The sequence below is a fragment of the Anastrepha ludens genome, chromosome 5 (assembly GCF_028408465.1).
Source record: "Anastrepha ludens isolate Willacy chromosome 5, idAnaLude1.1, whole genome shotgun sequence".
Taxonomy (NCBI): Eukaryota; Metazoa; Arthropoda; class Insecta; order Diptera; family Tephritidae; genus Anastrepha; species Anastrepha ludens.
The window spans coordinates 53,360,535-53,372,801 of record NC_071501.1 but is presented as its reverse complement, the minus strand read 5'-3'; the positions used below and the strand labels follow the sequence as shown (position 1 = coordinate 53,372,801).

General features: G+C 35.3%; 1 protein-coding gene across 11 annotated transcripts in view; it reads left to right on the top strand.

The window, feature by feature from the left end:
• Window positions 1-378: 378 nt before the first annotated feature.
• LOC128863001 (uncharacterized) overlaps window positions 379-12,267 on the top strand; it is a 37,930-nt gene continuing 26,041 nt past the window's right edge. For 4 of the 11 annotated variants that reach the window (XM_054101879.1, XM_054101878.1, XM_054101871.1 and 1 more), the window contains exons 1-4: window positions 397-766; window positions 2,487-2,520; window positions 2,605-2,730; window positions 8,871-8,922. In XM_054101879.1, the coding sequence (XP_053957854.1) occupies window positions 2,631-2,730; window positions 8,871-8,922 (152 nt within the window). In that variant the 5' untranslated portion in view covers window positions 397-766; window positions 2,487-2,520; window positions 2,605-2,630. Of the gene's footprint in view, window positions 767-1,143; window positions 1,461-2,486; window positions 2,521-2,604; window positions 2,731-8,870; window positions 8,923-12,267 lie in introns of those variants that run through there. The other 7 variants (XM_054101876.1, XM_054101875.1, XM_054101873.1 and 4 more) reach the window with 7 other exon arrangements.

Here is a 12,267-nt window from a genome sequence, read left to right as displayed (position 1 = left end):
TCAGTGAATTTTCACAAACATGTAATTTCTCCTGCCTCTGCTTGCTTGGTATTATTAAGGTGCCTGACGTAAAACTCGTCAAAATCGCGAAAAATTCGCCTTGTTAATCTTCCCCAAATTTTTTATATGCCACAAAATCAGGTTTGCGGATAAAAAGATAATCATTACGCAAATGTTCAAGCAATTGGTTTTATTTCCCCAAAGGATACTAACATATTTTATGTACATATGTGACTAACTGTGAATACCTCTAATACCAAATCAAATTCCGTAGTTCTACTGAATAAAGGTGACACGACACAACTTGCTTGTCGAACGGTCTTTTAAAAAGTTGCATAGTGAATTGTCATCATAAGATAGTTGTCTTTTTTATTTTGAACACTTTTTCCTTGTGTGGAAAAGCAAAGGAAAAAAACAGTGCAAGAATGAATTAGAAGGTGGGCTGCATACTCGAGAAGTTAGAGAAATTCTTTATTTCAATAGTGATTGCGGTGCGTGTGCTAGGACATAAATACGTAAATAATTATAATTACTGCCCGAGCTTATTTAATAAAAAAGTTGAAGTAATTTTGACTCATCTGTCTCGCGATCGCGTTATTTATTTCCTTCAAAGCTTTGGGAGTTCTCGGGTACCTACTGCACTTTAGACATAGCATCTCGAAGAAAGTCAGAGCCGCAGTGTATGTCATAGCTAACTAGAAGCAAATAAAATATTAATTTTCAGTGGAAACATTGTGCTTTTATCAAAAATTAGAGTCGATTCAAGGTGAACGGGTTTTCATTGTATTAAAGTAACATTATTTGCATACACAAAAATCGTTAAATTTTCTCATTTATTTACAATGAATTAATAAAACTTGCATTTTCCGAATGCAGGAAGTGTTTACATGCAGAAATTTATGATATAAAATTAACTTGAATAGAATTTTTCACCCATACATGTTTCTAAAGCCCCCGCAACGAGTTTTTCGGCTGCAAATATAGATTAATGCTATACTTTTTGCCTTTACTGATGTCAAGTCTACAAACATTTAAAGTTAACCCAATATTAGTGTCAGTCAGCTCCAATGAATTGTTATTAAGTGATGATATAGATAAATTGAGCATACATGTATAATAATAAGTGAAGTAACGTGTTGTCTAGAAACCCTTCCTTAAAATCTTCCCCAAGTTTCATTAAATAAATCATTGTACTTTGCATGCGGCATTACACAAAAGTCAACCCAAATCATATCGTCCGACCTTTTTGCTGTTCTCAGTAAAGGAGATGTATAGGTTTTGTTGTATCACCAGACTCCTTCAAAACGTTTAGCACAACCAATTGCTGCAATACATCATAATCTATCGTACATCTCGTCCAGACAGAGTGGTTGTAGTTATCAGAATTAGTATAAGCGAAGCATGTCATCTCTTATGTTAAGACGCCACACCTTCCAGACTTACCAAAAGACATTTTTGAGGTGAAGTATAGAAGTGTTTAAGGTAAAGAAGTATTTAAGACAAGCCCTAGAATATGCAATTAAATCACAATCAGATACTACATTTAATACGCATTTTGTGCGGCGTTTAATACTTTTATTTATTTTATTTCCGGACGCCGTAGCCGAATGGGTAGGTTGGTGACTACCATCCAGGTGCACCGCTTCGAGACCCCGGACAACCTCCGACTGTATTGCTGCCATGAAAGCTTCTCATACAAAACCATCTGCCATTCGTAAGCGGCATAAAACTGACGATTTCTCTATTTGTGGAACAACATAAAGAGGAGTATCTCTGCCAAATACCCTAAAAAGGCGCCCATACTATTATTATTAAGTATTCTCATAATCCTCAATTGTGGCAATATACATATGCTTTAACGGCGACCGCCTTAGCCGAATGGATTAGCCCAGATTCGAACCTATGTTCTCTCTGAATTCCGAATGGTAGTCACGCGCAAGCCAGATATTACTTTTTGTTTTACATATATACATTTTTTCGGTATTTTATGATTTCTCTGTTAAGATTTCCGGGGGGAAGAGCTGTCAGTGTCAAAATAATATATAATTAGAAAAGCACCTTGTATATACATGTATATAATACTTTTATGAATTCTCGTTCCTTGAAAGTCGTTATCAGGAATCATCCACTACATAAATACATTCTTGATAGTGCCTGTTAAGTTTATAATATTTTATCTAACCCCTGTTAAATGATCTTTTAGAATAACATTCACACTGACTTAGGTAGTATTCAATATTCCAATTTTTGTAGTACCCTTGAAGGTCGATAATGAGCGGGTGCGGTAAATAATCATCGGCTACAATACCTTAAAGAAAATACAGCAAACCTTAAAGAAAAGAACAAAAATATTAGTATCTGCCCAAACGTGTGTCTGAAATTCGTATATTTACTAGCAGTGAAGGTTACATATTTAAAGTATATCGGCAATTAAAAAGAAATTAGGTGTCGAAAGTTAGATTTACTAACAAAAATCTCTTTAAAAGGTTGAATGCAGTCGATGTGAACACAGTTGCTTAGGTAATTTGCGTATAAATTATAATTACTGCATGTAAATTCATGCGGCTTTAAATTGATTTTTTGGTGATATGTATGCCTTTGAAGGATCCAGTGTATAAAAATATATCGTAATGGCGACAACAGCAGCGGCGACTTCTGCAACAGCGCAGGCTACAAGTGTTGTTGTACTCGATCGGGGAAACAATACAACTTGTACTATAAATCTACATGGTAAGTGTTTTTATATGTATTTATTAAATTTTGATTTAGCAAAACATTTATTTTTGAATTCGGTTATTAGTCATGGTAAAGAAGCCACTGGAAACAAATTTTTCACTAAAATCTGAAAAATAAATTTCAATTGAAAATAAATTTGAGTTAAATTTACAAAAAGGCTTATTAAAAAATATTGAGGAATTCATTAAAAACCTGTTTTTGAGTTTTTTATCTCTATTTCTTTGTCCTGAAGAAATACAACAACTTTCCTCTTCACCAATTCTGTGCGGTTTCTGGACAATTTTTGTCAGTAGAGTTCCAAATTGATTGATTATCTCATGGGAATAGGCCATTATGGATCCCGCTCAATCGCATTAAACTTGTTGGCCTCCTTTCAAAAAACACATTTAGCAAAATACAATTATCTCTACATTTTGTTAGATTAGTGTAAGTATTTTTAATCCGGTTGTTGCAGCAGTTTATAAAACCCTGCAAGAACAATAAGGTTATCGGTCGCCAACGTCTATCTCATCTAATTATAAGCCCAGCGTTCTCACGATATACGGTTCTACGCTACCGGTACGACCTGGATTTATATCTTTTCAAGGTTTATGCTGGGAGATGGACGGCGAAACTTATTCCATCAAATTGAAAAAGGAACTTCGGAGAAGTGAACTACTTCTTAACTCAGTTCCTCTCGGGCCACGGATACTTCCGGAGATACCTATACCGTATGGGCAAGGTAACCAATTCCAAGTGCATATACTGCGAAGCGCTGAACGATGACGCTGAACACACGTTTTTTAGTTGTAGCAGATAGCTCGTGGAAAAAAATTCATCGAGAACGTACTATGGGAAAAAAAGATTGACCTCGACACAGTGCAACAAAGCGAAGCCGCACGGATAGACACACAAGAAGACGAGCTTATAGCATGAAAGCTGGCTACAAATATGGTGAACCCAGATGTGGGTGAATAGAATTGGAACCTTATGGATACAGTTCTGGGCCCTTCCGTAGTAATATAGAAAGCAGTTTCGGGAAGGGTGTCTCCCCAGAAGGAGAGGAGGGATCGTTTTAGTGGCCACACCACACGACGCAGTAGACGACGGTCGCTGTAAGTGCGAAGGCATTTAGAACCCTACTCACCCACCAAAAAAGAAAAGGTTTATGCTGTTGCAACAACAACAAGGTGAGTCCAGACAGAAGATGTGAAGAGATGGTTAGTGTAGTGCGAGTTACCTTCATAAATTGGACATATGTTGAGTATGTCTGGTTCCATTCTGGGTGTTTAACAAGCTCTAATGCCCAGAGCAAAATAAATCGGCTATCACCAACCGTTTGGGTCAGATCTCCATAATTTTATTAAATCATTTTTCGGCTGTTGTTCTCGTGTATTTCCCATTGTCTTTTAAATCCTGTTTCAATGCGCCGAGAGTCGGAGGTATCGATTTAGTTCAAAAGGTTATTTGCGTCAATTCATGTATGTAGCATCATACATTGAGTCTCTTCTTAAGATCAGTCTTTGCAATTTGTTCTAAACGGTTTGCTGATTAATCTGGGCAACGAAATAAATGCTAACTTGTCAATCTGACTCGACGATTTCAATAAAGTTATCGTTTCAGTAGCACAAGAGCGTGTCTCACCTTCGACGGTCATATTACGGTATCGTTCAGAGAACATAATCGTTGGTACCAAAAACTTTGCTCTTTCAGTCGATTGGGTTCGTCATATAAGGACGTTCAAAGAATTTAGACGTGACTTTGCTGCTTGTGCTTCTGTGGAAAGTCAACAAGTCGTTCTCAAGAAACTACATTTTTGCTGTGCTTTACAGTGGATTATGTACGGAACAATTTCATCGTGGGCTCCATATTTTTAATATGCACCGCCATATTGGCTACCGTTGTAATGACCAGTTCGTCAAGTCCTTGGTTACTGGTTTTGGCTATATCTCACGGAAGCTTTGCTCGATATTCGCCTTAAGGGCGTGTCGTTTATGGATAGTTCGCATAACATCGGTCATTCACGGCATACAACAAAAAAGTCTAACGGCATCAAACCGAAACTCTAAGACGACCAATTCGCATCACCGAGAGGACCGATAGCACGCAAAAGATCGATTGTGGAATGGCGCGACATCTTGCTGAATCCATAAATCATCCAAGTCTGTAATTGTCGTCCACAAAAAGTCGTATATGTTGGAAAGTATTTAATATGAAAGAAATTGCCACAAATTATCGCGATTTTTGAGCGACTCCAAACTTTCTCTTTATTATTGCAAAATTCAACAAGCTATAAAACTGCATATCCAGAAGTTTTATAAAGATTCTGATTAAAAGGTTTAACATACCTATTTTGAAGTTTGCTAAATTTTTTTGAATTATGTATTGCACAAAACTCAAAACTTCGATTTATACATTTTTTGACATACTATGCTTACATATATAAAAATCTAAAACTCTATCATGAAAGGTATTGAACATTGTAAAAAAGATAAAGTGACTTAATTATGTGAGCGCAAGTGTATATATTTTGGTTGTTAACCCGCACTAGGACTACCAGGTAATTATATGATTAGATACCTAAAACACTTAACAAAAAATTTCGTTAGTCTTTTCCTATAACTCTATTAGGCCTACTAGAGATACATGTTAGATGTGTCTCCTAGATAATCATATGATTAAATATTTAAATAACTAAAAAATATATAATTTAAATAACTAAATAGAATCGATGATGTGAAGCCATTATAGCTAATAGTGGTGACTATACATTTTATTGAATATATTCCGTATAATAAATATATGTATACGCCCATACAATGCAATTTGTTAGAATCAAATTGGTCAAATAGTTTCTAAGTTATGGTGGTCACCTTCTATCAGACAGGTTGAATATTGAAAAAAGGTATTATTTAAAAATGCACAAGTGTTTATTCAAATTTACGATAAATTGAACTCGAATCTTAAGGTTCATTCTTTGTATAAACATTTTCTTTTGTTTTACACTTTAAACCCGAAATTTTTAATGAAATTATAGGTATATTACGTTTTGACGCATACAACTAAACTCACATATTTGATAGACGAGTATCTTACACATATTTGTACATTTATTTATTTTCGCATTCCAACTGCGGCGAATGTATTGTATGTACATACTTCAATAAGTGCCTGAACATTTACCAACATCCATCCCACGTCAAGATTTACTTAATGAATCAAATAAGGAAATCGATGGCTTAGCTCAGCGTCAAACAATTGAAAAAAAAAAATCAAAAGCATGTCGAGCGCAACTCTATGTACAAAAAAGAAAAAAATAATTGTAAATGTACTGAACAAATATTATATAGTAAAAATGCTTTAACTGCTAAAAGCTTAAGTAATTTTCAACAGAGATCAGCTGTAATATTTACATATATTATATCATAACACGGGATTAGGCGAATTTAAATTAACGATCTCACGAAATTTGTAGTTCTAAAGAAGGGCATAATATTACTGCACTTCAATGATCTACATTTTTCCAGCCTATAAGTATATGATGCATTGGATAAATCGCAAACAAATGCGCCACGAGCCTCAGCTGACATGTTGGCACCGCAGTTATATTAAAGTGTAAAACTGCAGATGGCAACTAATGCTATGCTCTCTAGCCGAGGGGTTTGAACAAAAATAAAACCCGAAATGCATTTTTTGTATCCAGAAACTACATGCATACATATAACGTTTGATTTTTTAGCTATTATCTTTTTAAACAGTTGGTTTAAACAGCTGACGCACGTTTCGCGTTTTGTTTCACTGTTAAACATCTTCAGTTTGGTCTATAATTTAACCATGAATCGTCTTACGAACGAACAACGCTTGCAAAACATTGAATTTTATTATAAAAATGCGTGTTCTGTTAAGAAAGCTTATCGCGCGCTTCTTCCATTTTATGGTCAGTTTAATCGACCCACTGAAGCGGCTATTCGAACTATTTAGAACCAAATTTACATTATTGGACTTCAAACCACCAACACTCTTACGTAGAGTGCGAACTGAAGAAAATATCGCAGCTATATCGGCCAGAGTTAATGATGACCATTAATTATCGATTCGTCGCCGTTCGCAGCAATTGGGCCTCTGTTACTCAACAACGTGGAAAATTTTGCGAAAGGATTTAGGTGTGAAGCCTTTCAAAATACAGCTGGTGCAAGAATTGAAGCCGAACGACCTACTGCAACGCTGGTGAATGGGCCCTTGGAAAGTTGGCCGAAGATCCACTTTTTTATCGATTTGGATCAATGGGTACGTAAATAACCAGAATTGTCGATTTTGGAGTGAAGATCAGCCGGAAGAATTGCAAGAGCTACAAATGTATCCAGTTTGGCGCGGTTTATGAGCTGGAGGTATCATTGTACCGTACTTCTTCAAAGATGCTGCGAATCTTAACGTAACTGTGAAGGGTGAGCGCTACTGGGAAATGATATCCAACTTTTTTTTTGCCCAAAATGCAAGAGCTTGACTTGCATGACATGTGGTTTCAGCAAGACGGTGCCACATGCCATACAGCACCCGTAACACTGGACTTGTTGAGAGGCGAGTTCGGTGAACATTTTATTTCACGTCCGGGACCTGTCAATTGGCCACCCAGATCGGATATAACGCCTTTAGATTATTTTTAGTGGGGCTATGTTAAAGCTCCTGTCTATTCAGACAAGCCTGCATTAACGCATTGGAAGACAACATTAAAGCATTTATATGTGAGATACCGGGCGAAACATTGGAAAGAGTATGCCAAAATTGGACTAAGCGGATGGACCATTTGAAGCGCAGTCGCGGTCAACATTTGCATGAAATAATCTTCAAACATTAAATTATATGGACTGTACTATCGATTTAAATAAACATTTCATGCATTTTTCTGAATTTTTAGTGTGTGTTTTTGAATAACTTTCCTATAGCTCTTAAAAAGTCACCCTCTATTTTATTGCACAAGTGCGACGTCACTTGTTAAATTCGCTGAGAGCAAAGTAGTGGCACCACGATCGGCGCGACCTTATTATTCTCTCCATCGTGCTAGCTAATTATACTCGTACTAAACCCCTCCAGTTTTGGCATCTTTGCTGAATGCCGATATTTTAAATCAGACCTGAGTTCATTATAATTTTTTGTTTGGTTGAATCTTATGTTTTCCACTTTTACACTAATTCGATATTTAAAAGTATGTTTCAAAATGAGATTTATTTTATTCTTCCTCAAGATCTGACAACATAACGTCGTCCAACATTTTATGTCGCCGTAACAACGCTGTTTTTTTTCTGAATTATTGTTATCTTCGGAAAATGCTTCAGTTTTATTGAACTAAACTTTCGCCGTGACTAGGAAGACTTTTTTGTGGTAGTGGTATTTTAAAACACGCTCTGGACGTTTTCACATCAGTCTTATGCAACCTTTTCAAGATAAAAAAAATTCAAGAAATGATACTCGACTGCGTTTTATACAGTGATTAAATCTGAAATTTGTATACATACATCGTTGACGTCATGGCATATCAATGAAAGAGGTTTACTTATTCTTTATCAGAAGCATAATAAACATATTCAATTTTGAGAGTATTTATCGTAAAATGAATTGAAATCGCAATCGAAATTGTTTCAAAAGTTCACAATCAACACTTTTTTATCTTAACCGTGTGAATCCCAGGAGCATTGAAATAACAATATGGAAGAATCCCGAACAGCGCAATCGCTCTCTCTCTAAATGAGTAGGAAAATACCCAAGTAGCGCTATCGCTTGTTTCAAAGTCTCAAAGCACCTATACCAATACATTTTAATTTTGCATTAATGCAGTTTTTTTGTCTTTTTCTGCGGAAGACGCCGAACAAGAAAGTGTGTGTGTGCATATAATTTCTTGTGTTTGGTTTTTTCTATTGCTTTCATCTACTCTTCCTTTTCACAAACCAGTGATTCCCCTTCCTTTTGTTCGTTTATTCATGGGCTCTGACGACAAAGCGAATTCGGATGGCGCAACTTTCTATTCTACCATTCTTGTTTTATATTACATATATAAATATATATTTTAATGTTATCTAAATCCTCATCACATTATTGTATATGAATATGTATATGATATTCATGTTACTTAAATCCTTCTTATTTTATTTCACTTGTAGGTGCTACTGTCGTTTCTTGGAGAGTGAACAACCAGGAACAGTTATTTGTGAGGTATGATTATTTTTAAAACAAAAACTGAATTAATAAAAAAATAAAATAAAAGTACTGATAATTTAGTTGTAATCTAGATCGCTTTTTGATTCAATCCGAATATTTATATGATATGTACATACGACATGCATATATTACTAAGGCTACCCTAAAAGTTGTTCTTAGTTGAGCCAATCGAAACTTAAAACAAGTAACTATATTAAACACTAGTTAAAACCTGCCGTTAAGGCAAAGCATTTTCGTCTAACTTAGGATATACTAAAATTTTTGTTTTTCCTTCTTTCGTAAAAATAAATACATTTTTTTGATTTCCCACTCGAAAGCAAACGACATGTAGCCTAACGTGCTAAGAACACGGACTTTCGAGATTTAATCCGCATAAAAGTTTATCTACCAAAAACAAAATAAAACAAGGAATTTAGATGAAAATAATTAAAATATTTATTGTCTTAGAAAGAGTAAGATTTGGTAGTCATAAATGAAAATTGATATCGGATATTACTATGAGGGAATTTACCACTGCCTGAAAGATATATTGTTTCTCCTTCATAGGTTCAGAGTATTTCTCTGAACGCCTTTTTGGCGGCTTCATCTCCCTCCATACAAAACCTTCAAGTTGCATTGGAGTAATATATATTCCCAGGTTAATGAGATGATAATTCAATTTCTTGCTAGAATTCCTGTGATGATTTTAAAATTATTCTTAAAATACAATATAGTAGGTTAAAGCTATCTATCATTGATTTTGATTGCCCCAGTATGATCTTTGTCTTTCCTCTGCTTACTGAATAAGGAAGGCCACAAAATATATCGGAACCTATAAAGAAGAGACCGCCCCTTTCCTGGCTAAATTAGCTGCCATTTCGATCCCAGTAATTCTTATGAACCCTGCAACCCGTAGGACACGTACCAGATTGTTTTGGTCTAAGGCATTCAGTCTATCAAGACATTCCAGCACCAGTTTTGCTGTTATCTCGAAAGAGTTGGAGCAGTAAGGATAGCTATACTTCTGTTGTTAAGGGGTTATATACAGTTAGAAGGCCGAGAAAACTTTTAAATTTATTGATCTAAAAATTTTTACACATATTATGTTATCTTTAAACTGCATTTTAAGATTTAGTATTTTTTTTTTGACGGGACAGACTAGCAAGTGCAGCACTCAGATACAATTAAATCCATTGCACTGCTCTCGGGTTCCCTTTTTAATTTTCTTTAAATCTACTCGACCTCCGAAGAAATCTGAGTAGATCTTGTGGTTCCAAGGAGCCAAGGTGGTCGCTTCTTAACACATTAGTGCTAAAGATCTCAAGCCTGATTCGAGCGAAGGCGGGGCAGACGCACAGAAAGTGGTCCGCCGTCTCATCCTCCTCTCCTCATGCAGAGCTACACATACTGTCAAAAGTGGCATTATCAAACGCCCTCTCTATGTCTAAAAATATGGTTTTTATTCGGGACTCCTCCCTAGCCAGTTTGGTTCGCGGATGGCACCCTGATCTCTGGGAGCTCCTCTCAAAAAAACAACGTTTTGCGGTGACCACTATATCTCTGAACTGATTCCTCTGAAATTATTTCAAAAACCAAACAGATTTCGTTAAAGTAATGTTAAATATAGTAATTAATCGAAGGAATAAGCAAAATAATTTTTTTTTTACAAAATGGCGGTTTTTCAAAAAAAAAAATCAATTTTTTACCAAATTTTCGGCCTTAAACTGTTTATAAAAAAAATATTTATCGGCGCGAAAACATCTTCGATTAATTACTAAAAAATATATTTAAAAAGCTTCTGTTAAAATTTGAGACTAATCGGTTTAGCCGTTTTCGAGAAATGTTGGTCACCGACTTTGAAAACACCATTTTGAGAAAAACGCGTTTAAAGTTTGAAAAGCACTTTACATACTCTGAAACGCCTTTTCAAATTTGCGTGTAACTTTGAAAATATTCACCGGAACAAAATTAAATTTTCTGTGTGTATTCTTAAATATATGTACATTAAGAAAAAAAAAATTTAAAAAAATCGTTGTTTTTTTTTGAGAATTTTTGAATCGCTTGAAAAATATTTGTATTATTCCTAGCTCTTCCGAGTATCTTTTCCCCGCTTCGCCACCTGCACCTGTGCATCGTCTACTTCAATCTTGGTGTCGTACATATTTCGTTGGCAATAATCTATTTATTACTCTGTCCATCTTTGGAATACTGTACCCCAAAAAATTAAACGTTTAAAAGAAAGCTCACGCTTCGAACATAAATTGCTTCGTTACCTTGCCGAATATTGCTGAATGTACTTAAATGATATCTCATTATTTCAATCTATTCCAATTAATCCCTATTACTACTACTACTATTTTTATCTTACTTTCCTTTTTCCAACTTCAACTTCTTTTCCATTATTTCCATGTATTTCCTATTATTACAATATACGAGTATCAACGACTTCTTTGCGAACGCTAGTTACAAATGTTAATGTATAACCCATATTGAAAATTCGCAATTTATTCTTCTTCTTCTAGATCGGTGTGATAACCGCTTACTCGATTTTGGCCGAGTTTAACAAAGCGCGCCAGTCGTCTCTTTCTCGTGCTAACCGGCGCCAGTTGGGCACACCAAATGAAGCCAAGTCCTTCTCCACCTGATCTTTCCAACGCAGAAAAGGTCTTCCTCTTCCTTTGCTTTCAATTCGTAATTTATTACTAAGAATAAATTCAAGAAGGTACTCACCTCGCTTGTTAGTATTCGTGCTTCCCAATCCTTTCTTGTAACAATAAATAGATAAAATGTAAATTTAGGGATTCAATAAAAAAGTTATTATAGGTTTGTTATTGTATCTCTCATAACATTGTGATTTTTTATCCAATTATGAGTCGGAAAGACGCAAAATGTTCATTGTCAAACAGACTATTGACCAGCGGTACAAAAAGAGGGGATTTTTTATATTTCGTTAAAATAAAAAAGGTAAATGCGTACAAATAGTAAAAATTTGCTTTAAAATTAAGTTTTTATCCACCATTACTCTGCCACTTCTCAGCCGATTTGAATAGTTTTTTTTTGTTTTTTTGAAGCGTGTAAATAAGGCGAATTTTAAAATTTCGCGGTCTACGACTTTCCATTATTATTTTTTTATGTTGGTACGGTTTTAGCAACACAGCATGTTTAGTTTGTTTGTGAGAGGCATAAATAAGACAAGTGTTTTGCGTGTTCGGCGATTTATTTGGAAATGAGGAAGAAGCTGCGTTTAAGGTGAATGCAAGCGCTATCGAGCCATGCTGACTGAATTTTTGTTCCCAATTTTGTTTGCGACGACAAGCAGTGGGCTTAACAATCGATTTATTGCAATATTCAAGTCACCAT